The sequence below is a fragment of the Pleurodeles waltl genome, chromosome 2_2, assembly GCF_031143425.1.
Source record: "Pleurodeles waltl isolate 20211129_DDA chromosome 2_2, aPleWal1.hap1.20221129, whole genome shotgun sequence".
Taxonomy (NCBI): domain Eukaryota; kingdom Metazoa; phylum Chordata; class Amphibia; order Caudata; family Salamandridae; genus Pleurodeles; species Pleurodeles waltl.
Window position 1 is genome coordinate 785,765,977 of NC_090439.1, and position 23,092 is coordinate 785,789,068.

Here is a 23,092-nt window from a genome sequence, read left to right on the forward strand (position 1 = left end):
CTACACACTATCCTGCCACCACTGTGATCTTGCTGCTTTAATCCTGGTGAAGGTAGTAGACTTCACCACTACGATGGTAGTGCTTTGGATGCCCTTCCTGGTCCAACAAGACTACAATTCGTGAGACAGTCCTATGCCATAGGCACACACCCTTAGTCTTGTTTACCTATGAGAAAAAACAGCATTAGGGATCCAGACAACAATACAGTTGGGCACTCAAGACAGGGGTACATGTCTTACGATGCATAGGACTTTTCTGTTCCAACGGACACACTTGTTATTAAATACACTTGATTAACAGAGGTACTAATCTGCTACAGTTTATTCAAGAGGTCAGCTTGTGTTTGGTTAATGGGTGCGTTCACCTGGACAGACTGGCGGACTTCATTCAAATTAGTGAAATTTCAAGGTCATTGCAGGCCCTGACGCTTATGTTCGGTGAGTTCTTGAACCATTGCCCCACTTTCTCTTTGAATCCAGCAATTGAAATAATCATTTATAAATATAAAATTAACAGTTACTCTTCGGTGTTTCTCACCTGGCGTCTATCCACATTGCACAACTCATCTGGTCTTTTTAAAACATGAGCAGACTATTCCTGAAGTTTTCAGGCTCTAGGTCAGTGATACTCATAGTACGGCCCAGGGATCGCATGCGGCCCTCCTGACCTTTACATGAGGCCCAGCAGCACTGGGCTGCTCTTAGCTAGACTTGCCACTAACATTAAAAAAATGTAAATAAACAGGCAAGCATTTATTTAAGCTGAGTTGAAGGTTAAGAAAAGAGATCAGAGGGGTTCTGTACAACGTAACATCAGAAACACCTTCATTTTTAAAAACATATTTGAAGCAAAAACGTCAAAGCACGATCAAGTCTGCTCAAAATTCAAAAAGTATATTTCATTAACACACAAACTTCACCTTAGTTCACCAGATTATATCAGTGCATTGAATAAATATATGTTTTCAAAGTGATAATTTTCTAACCAGAATTTAGAAACATTCACTCCCCCATCTCCCACCCCGACAACAATGCCTTTGGTGAGCTAAGAGGCAAGTCGGCTATGTGCACTCTTTCGGTGGCCTAGGTTTCAATTATACAAAAACAATATAGTTTATTAAATCAAACACAAAAAAGGTTTTGTGCAGCACACATCCTAAAGTCATGCGAGGTCCTCATATGTGATAATGAACAAAAAGGAGGGAAAGTGAAATAAAACATTTGCTTAGGATCACACAGTTTGGTTAAGTGGAGAAGCCATGATTATTCCCTAGTTTATGGTTTCACGTTGTGCTATTCAGACACTAGAAGTATAGCTTTGCGTCCCTTACACCCACTTTACTACCAACCCCCGACTGCCACCCTGCTGCCATCAGTGCGGCCCTTGGTCACATCAAAGACCAAACTCTGCAGCCCCCATGAAAATGTTTGCGAGTACCCATGCTCTAGGTAAACACCATGAATGTGTATGAAGGTGGAAAAAAGCTATCATTGACAACTTTTCTCCAGTGAGTAAAATAGATATTATTAAGGCCCTTGTTAAGAACAGTGGAATTTTACCCGCAGTGATAACGTCACATGGAATTCTGTCATTCTCAGTTATGAATGCTCTGGTGTCTCCAGGCCAAGATCTATCAGGTTGGTAAACTACAGACCAGATCATTTCAGGCCCCAAGACACCAGATGTTGTGAACCCTAAAATCACTCAATCTCCTTTTACCTCTACCCACCCTAAAATCACCATTGCCTCCCTTTACCTCTACCAATCCCCAACCCCTAAAATCACACTTACCTCTACCCACCTCCGAAACCTTATATCACCCTTACCTTCTGTTACTTCTATCTACTTTTGAACCCTAAAATCACAATTACCTTCCATTATCTCTACCTACCCCAAACCTTAAAGTTATCCTTAGCTCCCTTTACTTCTACTCACCCCTAAACCCTAAAATCACCCTTACCTCCCATTACTGCCACCTACCCAAACCCTAAAATCACACTTGCCTTACTTTACCTCTGCTCATCCCCAAAGCTAAATTCAACACTACTTCTCCATTCCTCAACCCAATCCCTAAAATTACCCTTATACCTACCCCTGAAGCCTTAAATCATCCTTACCTTCTGTTACCTCTGCCAACCATAGAACACTTTAATCACCCTTTCCTCCCATTACCTCCGCCCATCACCAAACCCTAAAACCACCCTTACCTTCCTTTTCCTCTACCTACTTGTGCCCTAACATCACCCTACTTCCTTTTACCGCTACCCACCTGAACCCTAAAAATCACCCTTACGTCCCTTTATTTCTACCCACATATGAACTCTAAAATGACCTTTACACCCTTTTACTTCTACCCATCCCCGAACCCTATATTCACTGTTACCTCAATTTTCCTCTACCAACCTCTAAACTCATCCACCCTTATCTCCCTTCCTTCAATTCATCCCTAATTGCTAAAATCACTTGTTTTTAAATAACATAAAAATATGTTAGGTCTTGCTTGAGACAGCAATATGCTGTCTCTTGTGAGACATTTTGTTAACCTACATGGGGGGTTTAGATCACGCTCATTGCTTATTGTTGGTTGGTTTCACTGTCACTCATTTCTTTGGTTGCCTTTCTTCAGTGAGTGCCAGTTTCACTTCCTCTTCATGTGTTTGCCGCTACATTGGAGCATGGTGCAATTATGGCTTCCCTTGCCCAGTGTCCTTCCACTGCCCACTGCTTTCAGAGGTATTTCTTTGCCTTTCACTTGCAACCCTTCTTAGCTCCCCCTCCTGCATTTGCTTGCTGTACCACCCCCTTGCTCTTGTGTTGTTGCTTCAGGTATCTTAGGTTTATTTCAATGCGAATTGAAGGTACAGTGATCAACTGGAGGAAATAAGAATGAAAAATAATGCTTTGACTTTTGGTCTGAGGACCTTTTAGGATAAAGTGAAAGGTCCGACACTCACGCCAATTTTGCAGGTGGCTCAAGTAAAAGTCCTTTCTTCCCTGACTTATGGAAGCGAGGCCTTGATGGGAAGGGATAGTGTTATGGTGGACAAAATGATACTTAAAGTGTATAGGTCCATCTACCATTACATACCTCACTGGCCCAAATTAAGTTGGAGTTTGGTATTGTTAAACAATCACTGCCTCGGAAAGCAGCCTTCATGAACTGTTGCTACAGACTGCAGGTGTTGCGCACCTATTTGGGGAAGGCAAAGCGTCTCAAGATATGCTCCTTCTGATTTCAACTATCAGAGTGATTGACCTTCTTTTGTCAAACACAAAACTGTAATATGTACTAGCTCTCTCACTCTAAACACTGCCATATACAACTTCATTGTGCACTTGCACTTTAGTGCCCATATTGTCCTATGCGCTTTATCAGGGGCGGAGAGGCGCGCATGTTGGGGAAGGCACACGCACTTTAAAATGGCTCACTTCCCGATTCCAAGGAAGGTTGTCCAGGATGGCATGGAAGGGCGGTTAGCATAGAACTTAATATGAGCTTGTGCACTTTAACTTTCATATTGTTATATGGCCCTGGATTAAAGGGGCTAAGGGGACCTCTTTCCTAGCTTTTAAATGTATGTATGGACAAGAGTTTATATAATTTTTGTACATGCTATTTTAAATGGAATAATAGTTGGGTTTTTACTATGTATTTTAAAAAAGATGGTCTTGGATGTGATTTTTCTCTTTTCTTCTAGTTAGTAATGAGTTTAAGGAGCATTATATTGCAATGGTTTTTATTAATCACTCAATAATTATTTTATACTGTATACCATGACTAAAACACATGGACAAAGCCAATATCTCCTGCGTAGGCAGGACCTATTGGCTTTGCCTTTGTTTGGTTTCGTTCGTGAAAATGCACTTAAACTCTTAACATTGCAGTGACAGAAGCCTGATGTAAGTGCATGTTTTAAAAGTTTGTAAAGGTGATTTAGGCAGGAGGGATTAGAACGTAATAGGGAAAGCTATAGAATGGTTTTCCAGCTTGCCTTTGGGAGGTGGAGGGGAGTGGGCCTTCTAAATTGGACGACCTCTGTTTTATAGCTAAAGTATGCCCCTGGCAAGAATATGCTGAACACAGACTGGGAAAAGAGAAAACAGCGGGAAGGATTCATTTGTTTTCAACCTGCTCACGCAGAGCAGGCAAGGGGTAAAGTCACACTCCCCTACCAAATGGAAAAGACTGTGGTTACTTACATTCTGAGATGGAGATGAGCATCAACAGTGGAGTGTATCCTCTTGGTCTCTGTAGAAACAGTTGAGGAGCTTATACAGATGTTGGGGGGGTTACTGAAAGCCTTTTGTAGGCTTCACTAACAAACAGGACATTTTAAATGTTACAGCCTTTATGCAATTTAAAATTTGCTGACTTTGCTTTAGCGAATCTCAATGGTGCTAGAACCATTTTCGGAGTGGGGGTGCTGCCATCATTGTTAAATCACTGAACTTCTAGTGTTTCTGAAAAATCCAGCATCACACAAAGGACATGTCACAAATGAGCCACCTCCATTTAGCTGGAGAGCGGTAGGGGTGTAGTATGTTGCTGGTGTTTAGGAGCACATAGTCACACATATATTACTAAAGCACTATGTTGTAGCACACTTATTTACAGAGCACATTTTCTACTGAAATTACCATTAACTTAGCACAGACATACTGTTTAACTGATAAAACTATATAGCACACAAACAATTATGTGTAAAAATTGGCTTTTCCCATTTCCTTATCACCAAGTGTCTTGTTATCTTTTGATCCTATTAAAATCTTTCTTTTCATCACACTGCAGAATTTTTTTAAAGGTGCTACATTTGTGCTTTTCTAATTGTTTATTTATTCGATATATTTGTACAGTTCATCTGCAGGTATTTAAATGTTGTTGTGTTTTAGATGAAAACAACATCCTGCAGCATTTCCTTGCACATCAGCAATACTGTCACATAGTTCATTTTACATAATATTCACACTTTGCAGTTAGAGAAAGAAAAGTAAACACCAGTCTCCTCGAGCTAAAAGAATAGGTAGAAATTATATGAAGACTAGACTATCCTAGGCCTCTGTCTTTTTTCAGCACAATAAATGTGACAAGATTAAAACAAAATTGGAGTCCTATTTATTGCTAATTCACCTTCTGAACACCAGCATAGATATTTTGGGGGCACTGCTGCATCCCCCGCAACCCTAACTCCAGCGCCTATGGCGAAGCTGTGCCAGGGTAAAATATTTCAAAAAAAAATTAAGAATAGCTGCTTACCGTTGTTTACTAGGCCCTGCTCTATTGACTTATATATCCAGATACTAAATAGGCACGCATGATCGTGGTAATACAGGGCAATGTTGGAAGAAATAAAAGTGCTATAACTGATAAATGTAATGAACATGGGCGTTGATTCACCAAAAAGCCAAGGGAAGCGGAAGTGACAACACACACATTGGCCTCAATAACATCACAGGAAGTGTCGTCATATGACTTCTGACCGTGAATATTTGCAGAAAGTGATGTCACATGACCTTAACCCTAATGCCATCACCACAATTGACATTGCTGAAGTTCCACATTAACTACATTTTTAATATGACAACCCAACACTGATAAATGTTTATTTTAGATACCAACTATAATTTACCTGCGGTGCTGACATGATATGCCACAGGAGCATTATTCAATTATTTTCATCCTTCGTGAAAAATGATGTTTGTTTGTTGGTAGAGGGGGATGCGGTGCCATAATACACAGAACGCTGGGAACCTAAATTGTTTATACCACAAACTGTTATGAGTTAATGGTTCCTGTAGTGTGTCCTTCAATGGGAAATGTAGTAATAAATCACAGGGAGAGGCAAAAATAGATTACAAAAAAAAATAGTAGTTTTATTCACCAGAATTTTAATTTATATTGGCCATGGCCTATTCAGAAAGAAACATTCATTTGTAGACATACGTTTGAGTGAATTTACCTCACTTACGCCTGGCAGGAATTCACAAAGGGATTCCTGGCAGAAGTAAACCTTTTTACGGCTGTGGAGATTTTCACCATAGGTGCGGAGTTCTCCGCAGTCATAAATCCTACTGAAGGGGTTGGAGTGAAAGTGGCCCTGGGTGTGCCAAGGAGTGGTTTGTATAGCAAGTTTGGGCAAGCCCACAATCTAATATATTTATGGGCATTCACAAATGCCAACCATTGCACTCTCCAGTCTGGAATGAGTCATATTTTCACTCCAGCCAAGTGCAGGCGTAAAACTCTTTCCAGAGCTAGGAGACCAACTACACCAAGAAAGTGCATCTATAAAGGTGAACCATTCCCCCTGTGTGGAGTTCTCTACATTAATACCACTGTACAGGAAGAAAGGATTCCAAACTTGGAAACCGTGTGATTCCCTTAGAAGGAATCCTACCTCAAGTGCAGCTTTCCATACTGATCTCAATCAGCGTTTGATAAGTCCAAAATGTAGTAAAACTACACTTGGACATAGGTTTAAAAAACATAAGAGTGCAGTTTTGCTACTATTATTTTTAAATCAGCTCCCATACATTGAAGATGAACGATGCTATTGACATAAATTATTGCTCATTATTAGTACATATTCATCTATGATCACTTGTACGCCAGTGTCACTCATGAGAAGTACAGAGGGGAAAATTAGGCTCAATCATACAATTATTTAGCAGTAAACATAGCAACAGATCCTTTAAAAAAGGTCTTGTTTTCTGGATGCATTTGTTTGTATTTAATTAGGAGTGTTCTCTACTGAATTTATGTATCTTACTGAAAATAAATTACCTCGGCTCACAGCAGGTGCTGCAGAAAGTGAACAGAGATCACTCAAAACCCTGTAATCATTCTGCTCTTGCCATTGCTTTGGCAACTTCTGATGCCAAGGGTTACAAAGCCAGTTCTAGGGAGCAAAAGGGGGAGTAACCCCTAAATGACACCTATGATCATGTTATGCTGGGAAATGGTGTCCGCGTGCCTGGGGGGTAACAGTGGAAGTTCCCGGACAGTTATTAGAGTGCACTCACTCAGTGCTCCATTTTAAGCTGGAGCATTTTGTGGTGGGTGTGTGAATACAATTTCCCAGTATATCATTACTTTTACACAGCAAAGACGAAAAGTTAGGCCAATGCGGAATAAGTGCAGACAACCTGATGTAAACAATGTATTTTCGCGCGTGCATACAATAAAATGAATTGCTATCACTAATAAAAGTTATGCTATCCCGGCAAATATTGAATGAAATAAAAGTGCTATAATTAATCAAATTAATGTTACACAGCGAAATCGAGGAAACACTGGCCGTGTTCAAGTGCTCCGAGCTATATTAGTGGGAGAACGTCATTAGAATGTAAATAAAGTTCCTAAATTGTAGTGATATATAAGCGTAATGCCCCATTGCCGCATTTACCGCGTTGTCTGTCCTGTGGCCGTACTTGTTTTACTTTCTGTTTTTGCCATTAATTGTGAGTGTGTGTGTGTGTGTGTGTGACTGACTTTAAAATCACATGATTAATTTACCGGTCAGTTGGAGGAAGCAAAATGGAAATGGGGTGTTGCATGCTTCTCTCGATGCGAGGCAAATAACTCGTGTAGGTAAGAAAATCAAGTGATGTCAAGGTTTTATATAAGCACCTGTTTTCAAAGTCAAAAGTCAGTAAAGTGCGCTGACAAGAGTGGCGATGCGCAGGCAAAGGAGAGTACAAATCAATGCATTATGTTAAATGAAAATATAACTGATTTGCTGATGTAACGTGCCCTCCTGTGGAGTGAAACAGCTCAAATAAAACCAGTGGATTCAGCAATAAGCAACTGCGGGCAGTGTGGGAAGGGAGACTGCAAACACATGCACTCTTATGGAGTGCAACAATTTAGGAATAAAAAAACCTCCAGAAGTGCAGGCTAGTGAGAGGGCACTGGCCTGAGACAGGAGACTGTACTGGGTTCACGCTCCACAGAATGGACCGAAAGATGAAGATAAAGTGAAACCAGGAGGCGGTGACCAATGAGGAGCAAGGAAATTGGTTAAGAAGCCAACCAATGGTAAGTAGTTGGTGTGCTCTAAGCCGTTTACATTTTTTTTTTCTTAAGAACAAAAGACTTGCAAGCGATGGTGCATATTGGCTAAAACTCAATTGTGAAAAAACGGAAATCCTGTGTTTCGGGGTGAAAAGGGATCTCTGGTCTTCCATGTGGTGGCCGAAAGAATGCGGCACCCTCCCGGAGCCAGGATCCACCTCGAAAAACTTAGGGTTACTGTTTGATGACCAACTGTCATTTAAACCGCAAGTTAATCTGATAGTTAAGTCCTGTATGTGGATGCTGAAGAAATTAAAGAAAGTTTTCCCTTTTATTCCACCCTCCTGCAAAATTGCCGCTACTCTGGCTCTAGTCATTTCTAGACTGGACTATGGAAATGCGCTGCTGCTTAACCTGGATAAAGCATCCCTCAACAAGTTACAGGTGATGCAGAACACCGCGGCTAGGCTTGTATTGAAGTTACCTCGTGGGGCCTCTGCTAAGAGCTCCCTCAGAAGCCTTCATTGGCTTCCGGTAGCCCAGCGGCTTTCCTTCAAGGCACTCTGCATCACTCATAAAGCTGTCCATGGGATTGGGCCCAACGCTTTGACCTCCAAGCTACAATTCTATAGGCCTAATAGGCCGCTGCGATCTGCTTCTGCCTATCGAATTCAAACCTTCCGTACTAAGAAGGCGAAATGGGGAGATAAAGCGTTTACCATTGCGGCCGCCAAGATCTGGAATTCACTCCCGTTGAATTTGAGGCAAGAACATAACCATTTAAGATTTAGGAGATTGGTTAAAACGTGGCTCTTCCCGCAATAACTGGGGAGTCCCTTGGTACATGGATTCTGCCCCACCTCAGTCAGCGCTTCGATGCCCACGGGTTGGAATGCGCTTTATAAATACGCAATACATACATACATACATATGCATGGTAAGATGAGACCAAAAAAGCTGAAGCTAGTTATAGTCTTTGTGAGCTGGGAATGATGATAGTTTCGACACACATACGGGCACAACTGTCACAACCCCGAATGGCAGACACTTGTCAGACACTAGATAGATATTACACACCTGCATAAAGGGATATGGAGTTTGCCAGGGAGGCCGAGCAGTTAAGAAGGTGCACTGTCACAAACAGTACTTCATAGGAGATCTTTGAGCCACATTATTTTGGGCCTCGTGATTTCTCTCACAAGATACTGCAGTAACAGTGCAGCAATGTAACAATGGAAAGAAAGATGTCATTCAGGCTAAACTAATATTTAATATTTTCTCCTTAGACAATCCAAACACTTCTTTTCTTATTATCTTCAATACCTTGTGCGAGTTGATTCAAATAAGTGAATAACTACAGTAAGGGTTACCATATAATACAAATATTTTGAATTTTTTTTGGCCTATTCCCGATTTCCATGCATCAGTTGTTCACAAGTGATCAGTAATTGTCAATGCCACTGGAATTACGCAATTTCGCGGTCGCTGCTTTTTCTACATAATTATGCATTTGCCACATGTTCCATCATCTTCTGCATTATCTGCAGATTTAAAGAAAAAAATGTTTCAAGCTCAAACAGAACAAAAGTTACTAAAAATGCCACGATGTGTGTTTGCACGGAGTGGAAGGCCCTTTGCAAAAGTTAACTGGTCAACTTTTTATTGCTTTTTTGTGTACTTGCTTGTTAAAGTGGAAGTAATGAGGTGAAGCCTTTGCCTAGTCAGTTTTACCATTCGTAAAAATGACAAAATAATGAAGCAATAACGTATAAAAAATGATGCATTATGCCACATAATTTGCCTTTCTTGACGCATGATTTAGTCAGCATTGCAGCATAATTTGGTGCTCTCCTGCCTCAGAATTCCAGTGACCTTGGTAAAAGTGAAAAACTGACATTAAACAACAGAGACTGAATAAAATGATTAATCATATCTCACCTCAATTGCTTGACTCATAGCACAGAATGCTTCTAGTTTGCCACCACAACTTCAGGAGAACTTATATTTGTTTTAGTAGGTGATTTCTTAGGCTGTTTCACACATTACCAGAATTTTGTTAATATCTTTCTTTTACCTTAGATTACTTTTCAATGCATATTAGTTATATCTTCCCGCAGGTGGGGAATTAATCTAGACATGCTATAACTTACGTTTCTTTATACCACTTCAAGCCACAGTTTTGTAATTCTGAAGTGCTCCATGTAAAACGTGTACTAAAACATACATTTCAAACTCTTTTTGTCGACCAAGGAAGGGTGAGTAATCTTAAATCATATCTATGTGGAGTGCCACAAATGATGATTAACATAAAACTCCCACATGAAATGGAAGACATAACTTAAGTGCTCACCTTGGTAAGTTGACTAGCCCCTTCACATTCCTCTTCTACTTCCGGGTTCTGATCCGCATCCTTTGCATGCACATTCTCATTTTCGTCAAGGAGTTTTTCAGGAACTGGAGGAGGGGCTTCATCCTCTTTGTCCAGGGAATAGAAGTAAGTGCTGTCAGCGCTCACACACTGCTGACTCTTCCTATTGCGATCAACAGAGGCGTATTCAGCAGATTCAGACCCACATTCAGGGCTAGGGTCGTTACTCTGAAAATTGTTTGTTAAGATTATAACATCTAATTTCTTGCTTGTCTCTACACTATCATTGATACTGCATTCCTTTATTTCATTTACAGTTTCGTAAAGGCAGTCTTCAAGAATATTGTCTTGGGAAATACTGTCTTTTAGTACTTCGTATGGTCCCTCTGTCCCGAGGCACACATCCGTATTCACGGGAGGTATGGGTTCCACCATGTTGGGACTCGGGGGGATGCTTGGTAGCTCTCTGCTCTGGGGATGCTTTGTAGACTTCCCCATTGTATCCTGCGGGTCACATAAGTCAGGGCAGGAGGTTTGTACTTCTTCATAAGGCTCAATACAGGCAGTTGTACTATCTTCTGAAATCACTGCAAAAGAAATGATACATAATTTATATTTTAGTAGGTTGCATATGAATGCTATTGTAAAGTTGGCTACAGATCCGCTTCATAAAAACAAATTAAGCGCCATCTGGTTTAGAGATGTTTAACAAACAAAAATTACCATATTCTCAGCATATATTTATTTATAATGCACCAAATGGAAACATGAATACTGCTGTCTAGAAAAAATGTAGATATTCTCTTTCAGATTGATTCCAGAATGCCCTCCAGTAATCTAACATTTCAAAGCTCAAGTCTGCCCAAGCAAGGACAATGAAACACCGAATAGTGTGAAGATGGTGACACAATTTCCTTGCAGGTAGACCCAACAGCCGCATTTTCTGGTCATAGGGAACCTGGTGATGGTTACTTTTCTTTTTCCTCAAGTCATGAATAAGATTAAGGATCAAACAAGCTTTGCTAATACAAACTTCGAAATTAAATATTTCTAAAAATGTCTGTTTTCGACACGATTCACTGTGTGATTGGGCAGACTCATGAACACCCCAAAGTTAGCTCTTCGTGTGTTTATCAAGTCAAACAATTGTGACATGGGTGAAAACATATCTATTCAATTTTGCAAACGAAAGGCAAGAGATCTACTCGAGTGCAACATAGCTCTGCCTTTTCAATTGTTTTTTCAGCACAGATGACTATAAACCGATGCCTCGATCGTCAGCTACAAGTGGGTGACGCTCAGATCCCGATAAGGAGACAATCAATGACTTTGCTATAGCCCCATGACTGAGAGAACGTTCTCGGCTAAGTGACAATCCGTTAAAGCACTGCATACCATGGTCATATTTTCAACGGCATACTTTGGCTATTTTGAAATCGGTTAGGTGCCTGGGGTGTGCATTTTTAACACAACCATCATTTCAAACCCAAGTCAAAGGATGTAGTCAGTACAGTCAGCACTGAGAAGAAACGTACAAAACAAGCAACACTATTTTCCAGGTTTTTTTTTAAACAAACAAATAGTTACACAATCACAGCTGGGCTATTTAGCGAAGTTAATTTTACCCAATGTCCTTTTTTAAATGCTGCTTCTATCCAGTGTATACACCCAGTTCATCTATCAGTTAGCATATGGACAGTCAGTGGAGCCAGGGTCAAGAAACGTTTAGACACTGCATGTTCATCCATTGCAGAGAAGCCATGAAACAGGACTTTGGACGTGTGGATTTCATGCGTAGGTCCCTTGAACAAGATGTCTTTTCTAGGTGAAACCTGGCCCAGACAACACACTGTAGATGAAACCAAAATGGAGAAACTCTTTTGTGAAGAATATTAATTTTCCCAAAAAGTGGTTTCCTTAAAAAACATATCCACGACCAGGTTATTTATTTTTTTAAAATTTCTAGTGACATTTAGAGATATCTCATACAGTTAATTACATAATCCCAAAAACATCACCACCATCAGGAGACCATTTGTCATGCAGCTCTTACGAGGCACGGAACTAGTGGCATAGAGACACTGGCTGGGGTCAGCACTGAATCAATCAGGGTTCTTCTAGAGTGCGGCTGATCACCCGTTTGGGTCTCAAAGCATTGGGGGTGGGGGGAGGGGGACGGGGATTCGGTGGCACAGTCTAATTATTGCTGGATGGCCAGTTCAGTAGAAAAGCCAACTCTTGAGGTCCTTCCTGAATTCAGGCAGAGAGGGAGATTGGCTGAGATGAAGAGGAAAAGAGTTCCAGGTCTTCACGGCGAGGTAGAAGAAGGATCTTCCTCCAGCTGTGGTCTTGCAGATCCGTGGGATGGTGGCAAGGGCCAGGTGAGTGGAGAGGAGTTGTCTGGTGGGCGTGTGGAAGGTGAGGCAGTGCTTGAGGTATGCAGGTCCGATGTTGTGGAGGGCCTTGTAGTAATGCATGAGGAGCTTGAAGGTGATTCTTTTTTTGATCGGGAGCCAGTGGAGGTCTCTCAGGTGCACGGAGATGTGGCTGCGGTGAGGAATAAGTCTGACTATGGTGTTCTGGATTCTTTGCATCTTCCTTTGGAGTTTCTGGGTGGTGCCTGCATACAGCGCATTGCCAAACGTTGAGCTTAGTGCTGACGAGAGCCTGGGTAACTGTTCTTTTGGATTCAATGAGGATCCACTTGAAGACCTTTTAAAAAAAGCGGAGCGTGTGGAAGCGGGAGGACGAGACTGTGTTGACTTAGTGGTTCATAGACAGCAAGGGGTTGAGGATGTTGCCAAGGTTACATGCATGGTCGGTCGGTGGGGGAAAGGGCAGTGGGGGGGTGGCTACGAGCACTGTGGGCCACTAGGAGTCGATCCAGGCAGACGGGGTGGTACCCAGAATGAGGACTTCTGTCTTGTCAGAGTTGGGCTTGAGGCAGCTGCCTTTCATCAAGGCAGTGACTGCCTTCATCCCGTTATGGAAGTTTTTGTCTTTGCTACTGTAGGTTCGATGGTGATGGAGAGGATCAGCTGAGTGTCGTCAAAATAAGGAGACGATGTTGAGTCCATGCTTTCTGACTATGTTTGCTAGCGGGGCCATGTTAGATGTTGAAAAGGTTGGGGCTCAGGGAGGAGCCTTGGGTTCGCCACATCTGATCTCTGTAGGTTCAGATGTGATGGGAGTGACTCTCTGGGTTCGGCCGGTGAGGAAGGAGAGGTTCCTTTCCAGGGCTTTGCTGTGGATGCAGGCGTTGTGAAGCCTTGTGCAGAGGGTGTGGTGGGAGACAGTGTTGAAGGTGGCTGAGAGGTCCAGAAGGATGAGGGCTGTGGTTTCATCTCACTCAGGCAAGGCTTGCTCCCCTGGGGGGCAAATTATCTTTAGGCCATTTCTGCCCCCTTTGGGGGCAGATGGGCCCATTTTTATTAGGCTGATCTGCTCCCCAGGGGGGCAGAAACCACTAGGCACTGGGGATTTTTTTTTTGTGCCAACTTTACGCAAGGGGACTGAGCCCTTAGGTAAGGTTTGTTCCCCTGGGGGGCAAATTTATTTCAGGCCTTTTCTATTAGGCTGATCTGCCCCCAGGGGGGGCAGAAACCACTTGAGCTCCATACTTGCAAGCTCATGCTTTGTTGATGTTATGGTTGCCAAGCAACACTCCTTCCCCGTAAATACCGGCTACACCCTGCAACAGATGCTTACAGGGAAGTGTTCTAGCTCCAGCCCGGCACCGCAAGTAGTTTAGGTACTATGGCCCTCATTACAACACTGGCGGTCCAAGACCGCCAGGGCTGTTTTGGCTCAAGCACCGCCAACAGGCTGGCGGTGCTTCAGAGGGGATTACTACCGCGGCGGTAGCACCGCGGTCGCACCGCCGGGGCCGGTGGTAGCGCCGCGGTCACACCGCCGGGGCCGGCGGTTTCCCGTCACATTTGCCCCGGCGGTGATAATCCGCCAGCGCTGCCCAAGGGGATTACGAGTCCCCCTACCGCCAGCCTTTTCCTGGAGGCTGGTGGTATGGGGAGTCGCGGGGCCCCCTGACAGGGCCCCGTGCAGCTTTTCACTGTCTGCATAGCAAACAGTGAAAAGCGCGACGGGTGCAACTGCACCCGTCGCACGGCCGCAACAGGCTCCCATGTTGCGGCCCACATCCCCGCTGGGCCGGCGGGGATGTCATAATGGGCACCGCGGGAGTGCGGCCGCATTGGCGGCCGCACAGCGGTTACAACTTGGCGGCCGGCGGTTGCCGCCCACCAATGTTGTAATGACCCCCTATGTATCCTGGTAAGGCGTGTCTATTCACACATTTTTTATTTATTTTTTATGACACTGTTGCACAGCCCAGATTTGAGTTATTGGATTGCTCTGTAGCTACGCTCCATTGTGGAGTATGATGAACTTGTGTTGTAGCACAAAATAAAAAAAAAACAGAGTGGGAGCGCACATGAACATATTTTGATTAGGCGCTCACAAAACAATGAATAGAACTATGGTTTGTTCAACTGCAGTATATCAAGTTGGTGAACTGAGTTGTACACAGCAAACTGACTTGCTCATACATACAGGGAATGTACAAACCCTATTGGAAATTTATGAGAAGCATTTGCACTAAACCCATAGTCAAGCTGCATTTTCTCTGGAGCATCTAACTCTGATATTATTGCATTCTGATCAAAGTACTGATAAGGTTCTGATACTACAGATGTTGGACAGATCATAACGCATTATTGGCCACATTACCACAAAAGTATTCCAGTCACTCAATTGTTCCATACACCAATAAGACCTTGATATTGAAAGACTTAATTAGTACCAACATCCAAAGCCTTGTCAAGTTTTATTTACAGGTAAGGAAGTATAGTGTGCGACACTCATTGAACAGTTTGTTTGCATCCTGTACTAACCATCAGATGCTGTCTGTTCCAGGTCTCCCTCCCCGCAATACCCTCCGTAATACCCTTTCCCGCATCTGGCCACTTCGATCCTCTGGTTGTAATTACTTCACAGAGTCGGTGCTGCTGGAAGACGGGATTTGGGGGTACTTTTCCTGAGGAACCATGGTCTCGCCTGTCACCAATGCAAGCTCTTTGGTATTAGAAACATTACTGCAGAGGTCATACATCTATTGTAACATGATAGTAGCATGTAATTCTCTTAAGACTACATGTATGAGTGGTATCTATGAGGATCCACGTACGTTGTCTTGAATGTGTGGTCTCTTCCTTTATTGGTCAGCAATGCTTGAACTAGGCCACTGGCAGGTCTCTTAAGGTAGGTGGGTGGGGGGGGGGGAGGAGGGGTTGGGACTGGTGTGTGTGTATTATATGTATATATATTTGATATATATCCCGGTGCCTACGTAACAGGCGCAGAACGGGGTGAGGGGAGTAGCTCGGATTAATCATGGGAAAGGAGCATCTTGTGGTGGGAGAACTGTAACAATCTGTTCAATATCCAATTTAAAAAAAAAAAGGTACTTAAGTCTAACTAAAGCATCTCGTTTAGTTCAGGCTATCTCTGGGAATGGGTAGGACAGGGGGGCCATCCACTAGTAGAAGTCAAACTCTTGTACACATCATTCAGTACTGGAGGAATGTATCTGTGAGCCTGTAGTGGGAGATGGGTGGCAGTACTGGCACCTTGGGTTGTGACGTGTTCAGGGCAGTCAATCTGGGTGGTCTCACAATTTTTCATCAGTCGCCCATCTTCCCCTTTCTCCATCCTTCAAGAGCCCTGGGGTTCGTCTCCCGAGTCGGCAGTAGCTCCCTGATCTGAATCTGTGTCACCTCCCGGGTGTTCCCAATTCCACAGAATTTCTGTCCACAGCTCAACTTAGGGTAATCGGATTCCCCTAATATCTTCCCGAAGGGCCCTCTCCTCAGCCACTGCCCATGTCGTAACACCTCCGTGTCATGTGGCAGAAGTCAGCATCAGGATGCCTGCATTGGGGGCAGTATCGCAAATCTTCACCGTATATGACCTGTAGTCTATGAGGTGCAAGATATGTAATCTCGTTGCCCCAGGATACCATCCCATCTCTCTCTAAAGTCCATCAAATACTTCCTCCCCATATCCCTGAGCCCATAGAAACCAAAAGCTGGAGTGGCATATGTGTAGGGAGCTTGTCCCGCCCACAGTCCCACAAGATTCACGAAGGTCTACACTAAGGCCTCATAATTCAGGAATTGACCCCTGGGCAATGTGTATTGCTCCGTTAGTTCCTTCAGGTACGAGTGTGCCCATTAAAGAGCAGTGCCCCACTTTCTTCAGATCTGCTTCCGTCCAGTCATAGAGCTGGGCAGAGGTAAAACATGTGACCGGGTTGCCATGTGGGAGACCCACCAGTGGCAAGGCAGGTGCGTATAGTATAACTCTTTGAGCCTGCTGCAGGCACCATCACCAAGCATTTAGGGCCACTCTTAACAGAGTGTTTGGGTGTGTGAGGGCCACGTCAGAACGCAGTAACCTGGGCAGGAGGAGGTCCTGATGAGGGGCCAGGCCCATCAAATCCAAGGCACTCCACTGGGACTCATCTAGCTAGCCATTGCAGCTAGGCTGCTAGATACTAGAGTTCAAAGTCCGGGGTCCCAAGACCACCCTCCTCTGGCGAGCGCTGCAGTATTTTAAGGGACACCCTGTGCCAGCCACCATCCCAGATTAGCTCACAAAGCAAAGCATCTACCTGCCTAAACCCAAGCTACAGGAATTTAGGTCAGGAGGTTTGTGAAGAAACAACCCCTAAGCAAGTGATATTTCCCCCCCCCAGATTCCCCTTAAATAGAGTCCTCCATGTTATGGTATGCATGGATATCTAAATACTTAAACGAGGTGGACGCCCACTGAGGTCTAGAGGGAGTACCCTGCAGACAGATGTGCCCTCTACGCAGGAGAACAGACAGGTTTTAGTACGGTTCAGGTGTAGGCAGACACCCTTCCGAACTCCTCAAGGCAACTAATCGCATCCTGCGCTCCCCTGGGTCCATCTGCCAAATACAAGAGGTCATCCGCATAAAGCAAGATAATATGTTACTATCTGTACACTGCAATGCTGCTGCCCTTTCCTTCAGAACAGTTCCGCCAACAGTTCTATGGTTAGGGTGAAAAGTAAGGGTGACACCTTCAAATATATCATTGGTGATGGATACCGTGGAGCCCATCCTGACCCTGGTTGTTGGATCGGTATATAGTAGTGTGACCCATTGAATCTAATCTTCTCTTAGACGCACCTTTTGCATGGCTTCCGTTAGGAAGTCCCATCATACCGAATCAAAAGCCTTTTCAAGGTCCACTGACATGAGCATTGTGCGAGTCTGGGCCTGCACCTCAGGGTGAAACAGAAAATGGTAGCGTCTTCGTAGGTTAAGGGATTTACTACGGTTCGGTATAAATCCATTCTGATCTTTATGAGTGAGCGTCTGCATATAAGGGAGCAGTCTACTTGCCAATACCATACTAAGGATCTTAAAGTCCATGTTTTACATGGACAACAGGCGAAAGGCGGTGGTGGGTGCACCTGAAACTGTTGTTTTGGGGCGGGAGATCAAGAGTGCACTCCTTGTGGAGTAAGGCAGGTAGCCGTTGCTCAGAGAGTCGGCATAGAATATTTGCAATATCTAAGTAGGTCGAGTAAAACTCTGCTGGTAATCCATCAGGTCCCAGGGTTTTGCCCGTGGCCATCTATTTAACAGCATGTCTTATTTCTAGAATTGTGATTGGTCCCCCAGTGCCATACATGCTCCAGGAGGTAGGGTCTGGAGGTGTACATAATCCAGAAACCTGCTCTGTAAGGACTAAGAGAGCATCCGGGGGACCGTAGAGGGTCCTCATCATTAGAAGGAACTCATCATTATTGGGCCCCAGTGAGTAAATGTGTGCTCCTGTGGTGGTCATTAGGTGTGTCATGGGTGTGCCGTGCAACACTGGATGCATGAGCCATACTAGTAGCCCCCCCCAAAGTTACACTCCTCGTCATAGGTTTTAACTGCATAATTCTTATAGTCATGGCATCTCAGTCTGTCCAGGAGAGTGTTATATTGCATCTAAAAGTTTTTGATGTGTAGAGTGGTCTGACCACAGAGTAGTTTCTTAGGTGTTGTCTAGTGTATGTAGTCCTTTATGCAGCTCTCTGTGAACACTCACTGACTGACCCATACAATGTCCCCGAATCCTAACCTTAGAGACTTCCCACTCCATCAGGACTGAAGATGCTGAGCCTTTATTAGTTGTAAAGTACCTGTGATAGCTGTCGGCAAGCAATTCCTGTAATAGTTGTTCTTGAGTACCATGGGTTGAAGCTGCCATAGGGGGATCGCCAACCTGTCATCAAGCAGGCAAACCCCAGGAGGAGAGGGCTGTGGTCTGAGAGGGTGCACCCTAGATATTCGGTGAACGTCAAGCATCAGCACAACATCTCTGACACAGAAATCTGTACAGCCTGGTGTGAAAGGCATGAATGTAGGAGAAATATGAAAAGTCCTGTTCTAGGCCACACTGAGTGCGCCAAATATCAGCCAGCCCAATGTTACAGCGTGTTTCTAAACCCTACCACTATTTTATGGGTTGGTGCTCTCTGCAAAGGAGGCATAGAATGGTCTAGAAGGACGTCTGAGACATAAAGTCCCCTTCCAGAAGTAAGTCTCTTCTCACCATCTGGCCCAGCAGAGCTGTTAGTGCCTGGAGAAATGTAAGGTTGTCTGAACTGAGTGCATAAACACTCCCCAAGGTCACCTCTTCCCCAATAACCTGCCATTCACTAGCACACACCTCCCTTCTTTATTGATTAGTTACTTTGTAAGTTTGAACAGGATGTCAGCCCAGACCCATATCAGTGCCCCCCCTGCATACACTAAATAGAGGTAGCGTATAGTTGTCCACGCCGTCTATGGCATAAGCACTCTACCTCCACTCACAGAAGGCGAGTCTCCTGTAACATTGCCATACAGACCCCTCTACACCACAAATACCTGTGGACATTATGAGGTTTTGAAGCAGACCCCATCCCCCAAACGTTCCAGGTTAGGAAAATGGATCCTCCTGTCCTATTAGCCTTTCTGAATACCTTATTGGGAAGCATATCTAACTAGTTCCAAACCACCATGGAATCCACGCCATTCCTCCATTCACCTAGGTAGCCCCCCCCCGCCACAATCAGAAACAACAGATCCCCAACAGCTTACTCCCCATCCCCAGGGCCTAGCAGCAACGGCTGTCTGCCCAAACGAAATATAACCCATAAGACAAACAGTCATGAGTGAAGCTCCACCGGCTCCTGCAAGGGGTCAGGTAGTGGGGTAAAGGCTCTCATAATTCAATATTCAGGGTGTCGCTCTGGCCCATATAAAGTACTTACACCGGGTGCAGGGAAAGTCTGTCAGTTGAACTTCCAGCTGGGTAATGTCAAAGTCTATCAGGAGACATATTGTGAAGCAACTCTTATACCTCTCTACTTGGGGGAGCCGCAAAAAAGGCTGGTTCTGCATCTCTGGCTATCAATGTTGTTTCCCAGGAGTTTATTGTAAGCTCCTAGACATTTAGGGGCTCCAAACGTTAGCACAGCATAGAGATGCTTGCGTAGGGATGTGGCATTAAATCTGGTCATCAACTGTTTGTGGAGTCACCACGGGGAGCCCACCCTCCTCCTGGATGGATTTCTCTGATTCAGAGTCTGCTGATGCTGAGGAATGCTCTGAGATGGAGCTATTCTCTGGTTCCGATGTGGTACGTAGAGTGATATCCTCTGCTGCCTGGACTGCTGCCATCATCTCTTGCTCAGCCTGTCTCTTGGTCAGTCTCCTCAGGAAGCCTCCACTTCTGGGCCGTCTGGGTTGTTTTTTGGGCCAGCGCTTGCCTTCCCACGAAACTCGTTGCATTACTACTCGAACTGTTCCAGCTTTATATGCCTCCAATCAGTCCCAGGCCTCCTGTATTTCCCCAAAGAAGTGAGTTTTGCCTTCTAACATAATTTTCAGTTTGGCCAGGAACATTAGAGAGTACTGTAGGCTTTTTTCTCTAACGCCTTTTTTTACCTAAATATATGAAGCTCTTTAACTTGGACTGCCGCTATGTAGTCTGGAAATAGGGAGACACTTCCATTGCCAATGTGATAGGGGCCATCTGTTCGAGCTCTATGTAACAGGGCATCCCTACCCTAAACTGCAGTAGCTTGGTAACCACCGGTCATGGCTTTCAGCATGGGGCCGGAGGATATGCAGGCACTCTGTGTGCCCATTCTAAGGTGGAAAAGAGTGTTAGATGATTTGGGGAAACCACAGTCTTCATCCAGTCCTCAAGGTAGGTCACCATATTGTGACCCTCAGTTCCCCCTGGGATGCCTACAATGTAAATGTTGTTTCACCTATTTCGACCTTCCGCATCCTCCACTCCAGTATTCGCACTCTGACAGTGGCACTACCTGCCCAGTGAGGTCCTTCTGTGCCAGGGCACTTCTTTGATCCCAACTTTGGCCTCCCGTACTGTGGCTGCCAACTTGTGGTGTTCTGCTTCAACAGTCTGAGCTCCACTGTGACCGCGCTTATGTACCGTTGGAGGGCAGCCTTGATATCAATGGCCACCAATATTTTATCAAACTGTAGTTGCATAGGGGATGTCATGCTGTCTGTCCCCCCAGTGCTCTTTGAGATGGTCTCTTGGGATTTAGGTGTACCAGCATGAGCACTAAATTGTTTAAGTCAAGGTTTTCCCATGTCTCGCAGGTGTTTTTGTCACAGCAATCCACATGCACACAGTGGCAATCACTTGTTGATGGACCTGGCCTTTTATGCAGGATAACCCCCAAACTTTTTGCCTTCTTCCTCCTATTATTTTGGACTTGTTTTAGTTTGCTGTGGGACTCTGGGCACTGTACCACTGCTAACCAGTGCATATGCTCTCAGCCTAAAATGTACTGGTGATTGTTTTTTTGATTCACTAATAAGTCCCTAGTATAGTGCACCAGGTGTGCCCAGGGCCTGTAAATCAAATGCTACTAGAGGGCCTGAAGCACTGATTGTGCCACCCACATGAGTAGACCTGCAAACATGACTCTAGCCTGCCATTGCAGTGCCCATGTGTGCAGTTTTACACTGCCATGTCATCCTGGTAAGTGCACCCACTTGCCAGACCCAAACCTTCCCTTTTACTACATGTAAGTCACCACTAAAGTAGGTGCAATGCAGCCCCATGGGTAGGGTGCAGTATATTTAAAAGGTAGGACATGTACTGGTGTATTTTACATGATAGTGAAATACTGCTAAGTTCGTTTTTCACTATTGCAAGGCATATCTCTCCCATAGGGTAACATGGGGATTACCTGGAACAATCTTTTAAGTGTAATTTCCCATTGGGAGCAGATAGAGATTTGGAGTTTGGGGTCTCTGAACTCACAATTTGAAAAAAGCATCTTTTGGTAAAGTTGGCTTTTGAATTGTAAGTTTTAAAATGCCACTTTTAGAAAGTGGGTATTTTTTTGCTTAACCATTCTGTGCCTCTGCCTGTCTGCTGAATACATGCTTAAGTCAGGATGACAGTTGGGCTGTTTGTGTATTCACTCTAGACAGTCACACAAAGGGAGCTGAGGTGTGCTCTGCATATCATGCAGGCCCATCACCAGGCTGACATGTCTTCCTGAGCTACAGTGGTGGGAGGAGCTAACACTTGCACCTGGATAGGACTGTGCCTGTCCTCACACAAAGCAGTCTCTAACCTCCTGCAGTGTGTCTATGGCAGGGAATTGCAGGATATTGCGCACCACAAAGACTTTTCTTTGAAGTTTGCCTATTTCAAAGACAGAAATGGGTATAAGTACTGGTCCTCTGACCCCACAAAGTTAGAATCCTTCTGGACTGAGGACATTCTGCTAGGAAGAAGAGCTGGATACTGTAGGGAGGACTTCCACTCTGCCTGATACTTTACTGTGCTGGCCTGCTGCTTCTGTCCTGGGAATGAAAGCACTGGACTTTGCTTTCTACATCCTGCTTTCCAGGGTTCTCCAAGGGCCTGAACTGAGCTTCCTCCTGTTAAGAAGTCTCCAGGACATAAAAGACTTCACCTACCAGTTCCTGGGCTCTTCTGCTGAGAGTCATGATTTGCCAGGTGGGGCCAACTCCAGTCCCTGGACCCTTGGAAGTGGAAGCTAGTGAACTTAAGGAGAAACTCCATGCACTGACACACTGCTGCAGAAACATCGTTGCAGCGCTTGTCCCGCTGCTGAAGAATCGACGCAGCGCCAGTCTCAGCACGATTCCATCTACTTAGCGCATCTGGATTTTCCACGCATTGTCCCTGGGCGTCAATTTCTCATCGACCCCACACCGCAGTAAGGAACAGAGGCTGTGTGTCCAGAAGTGAACGTATTGCATTTCCTGCAAGGAAAGAATCATTGCATCACCTCCCCTGCCAGAATGGGAACCGACGAATTGTGTCACCTGAGAGGAAAGAATTGACGCATCACCTCCTCTGCACAGTAAGGAATAGGCACATCACTTTGCTTTTCCATTGCCTCACCTCCTACGCGGCCCGCACCATCTTTGTTTTTTACGCATCCCAGGTACTGTGTTTTTAAAGGATACAACCATTGATTCCAATGGAGATTCCTAAGACTCATTTAAACCTTTAAAAAGTGATATCTTTTCTTGTGTATGTTGGATTTTTGTCATTTTGGTCTTGTTTTACTCAGATAAATATTGGCTATTTTTCTAAACTGGTGTGT

At 44.4% G+C, this 23,092-nt stretch overlaps 1 protein-coding gene across 1 annotated transcript in view; it reads right to left on the reverse strand.

The window, feature by feature from the left end:
- The window catches only part of PAG1 (phosphoprotein membrane anchor with glycosphingolipid microdomains 1), a 483,338-nt gene that overhangs the window by 26,297 nt on the left and 433,949 nt on the right, over window positions 1-23,092 (reverse strand). The window contains exon 8 of the mRNA XM_069220408.1: window positions 10,363-10,967. Coding sequence (XP_069076509.1) covers window positions 10,363-10,967 — 605 coding nt within the window. The remainder of the gene's footprint in view (window positions 1-10,362; window positions 10,968-23,092) is intronic.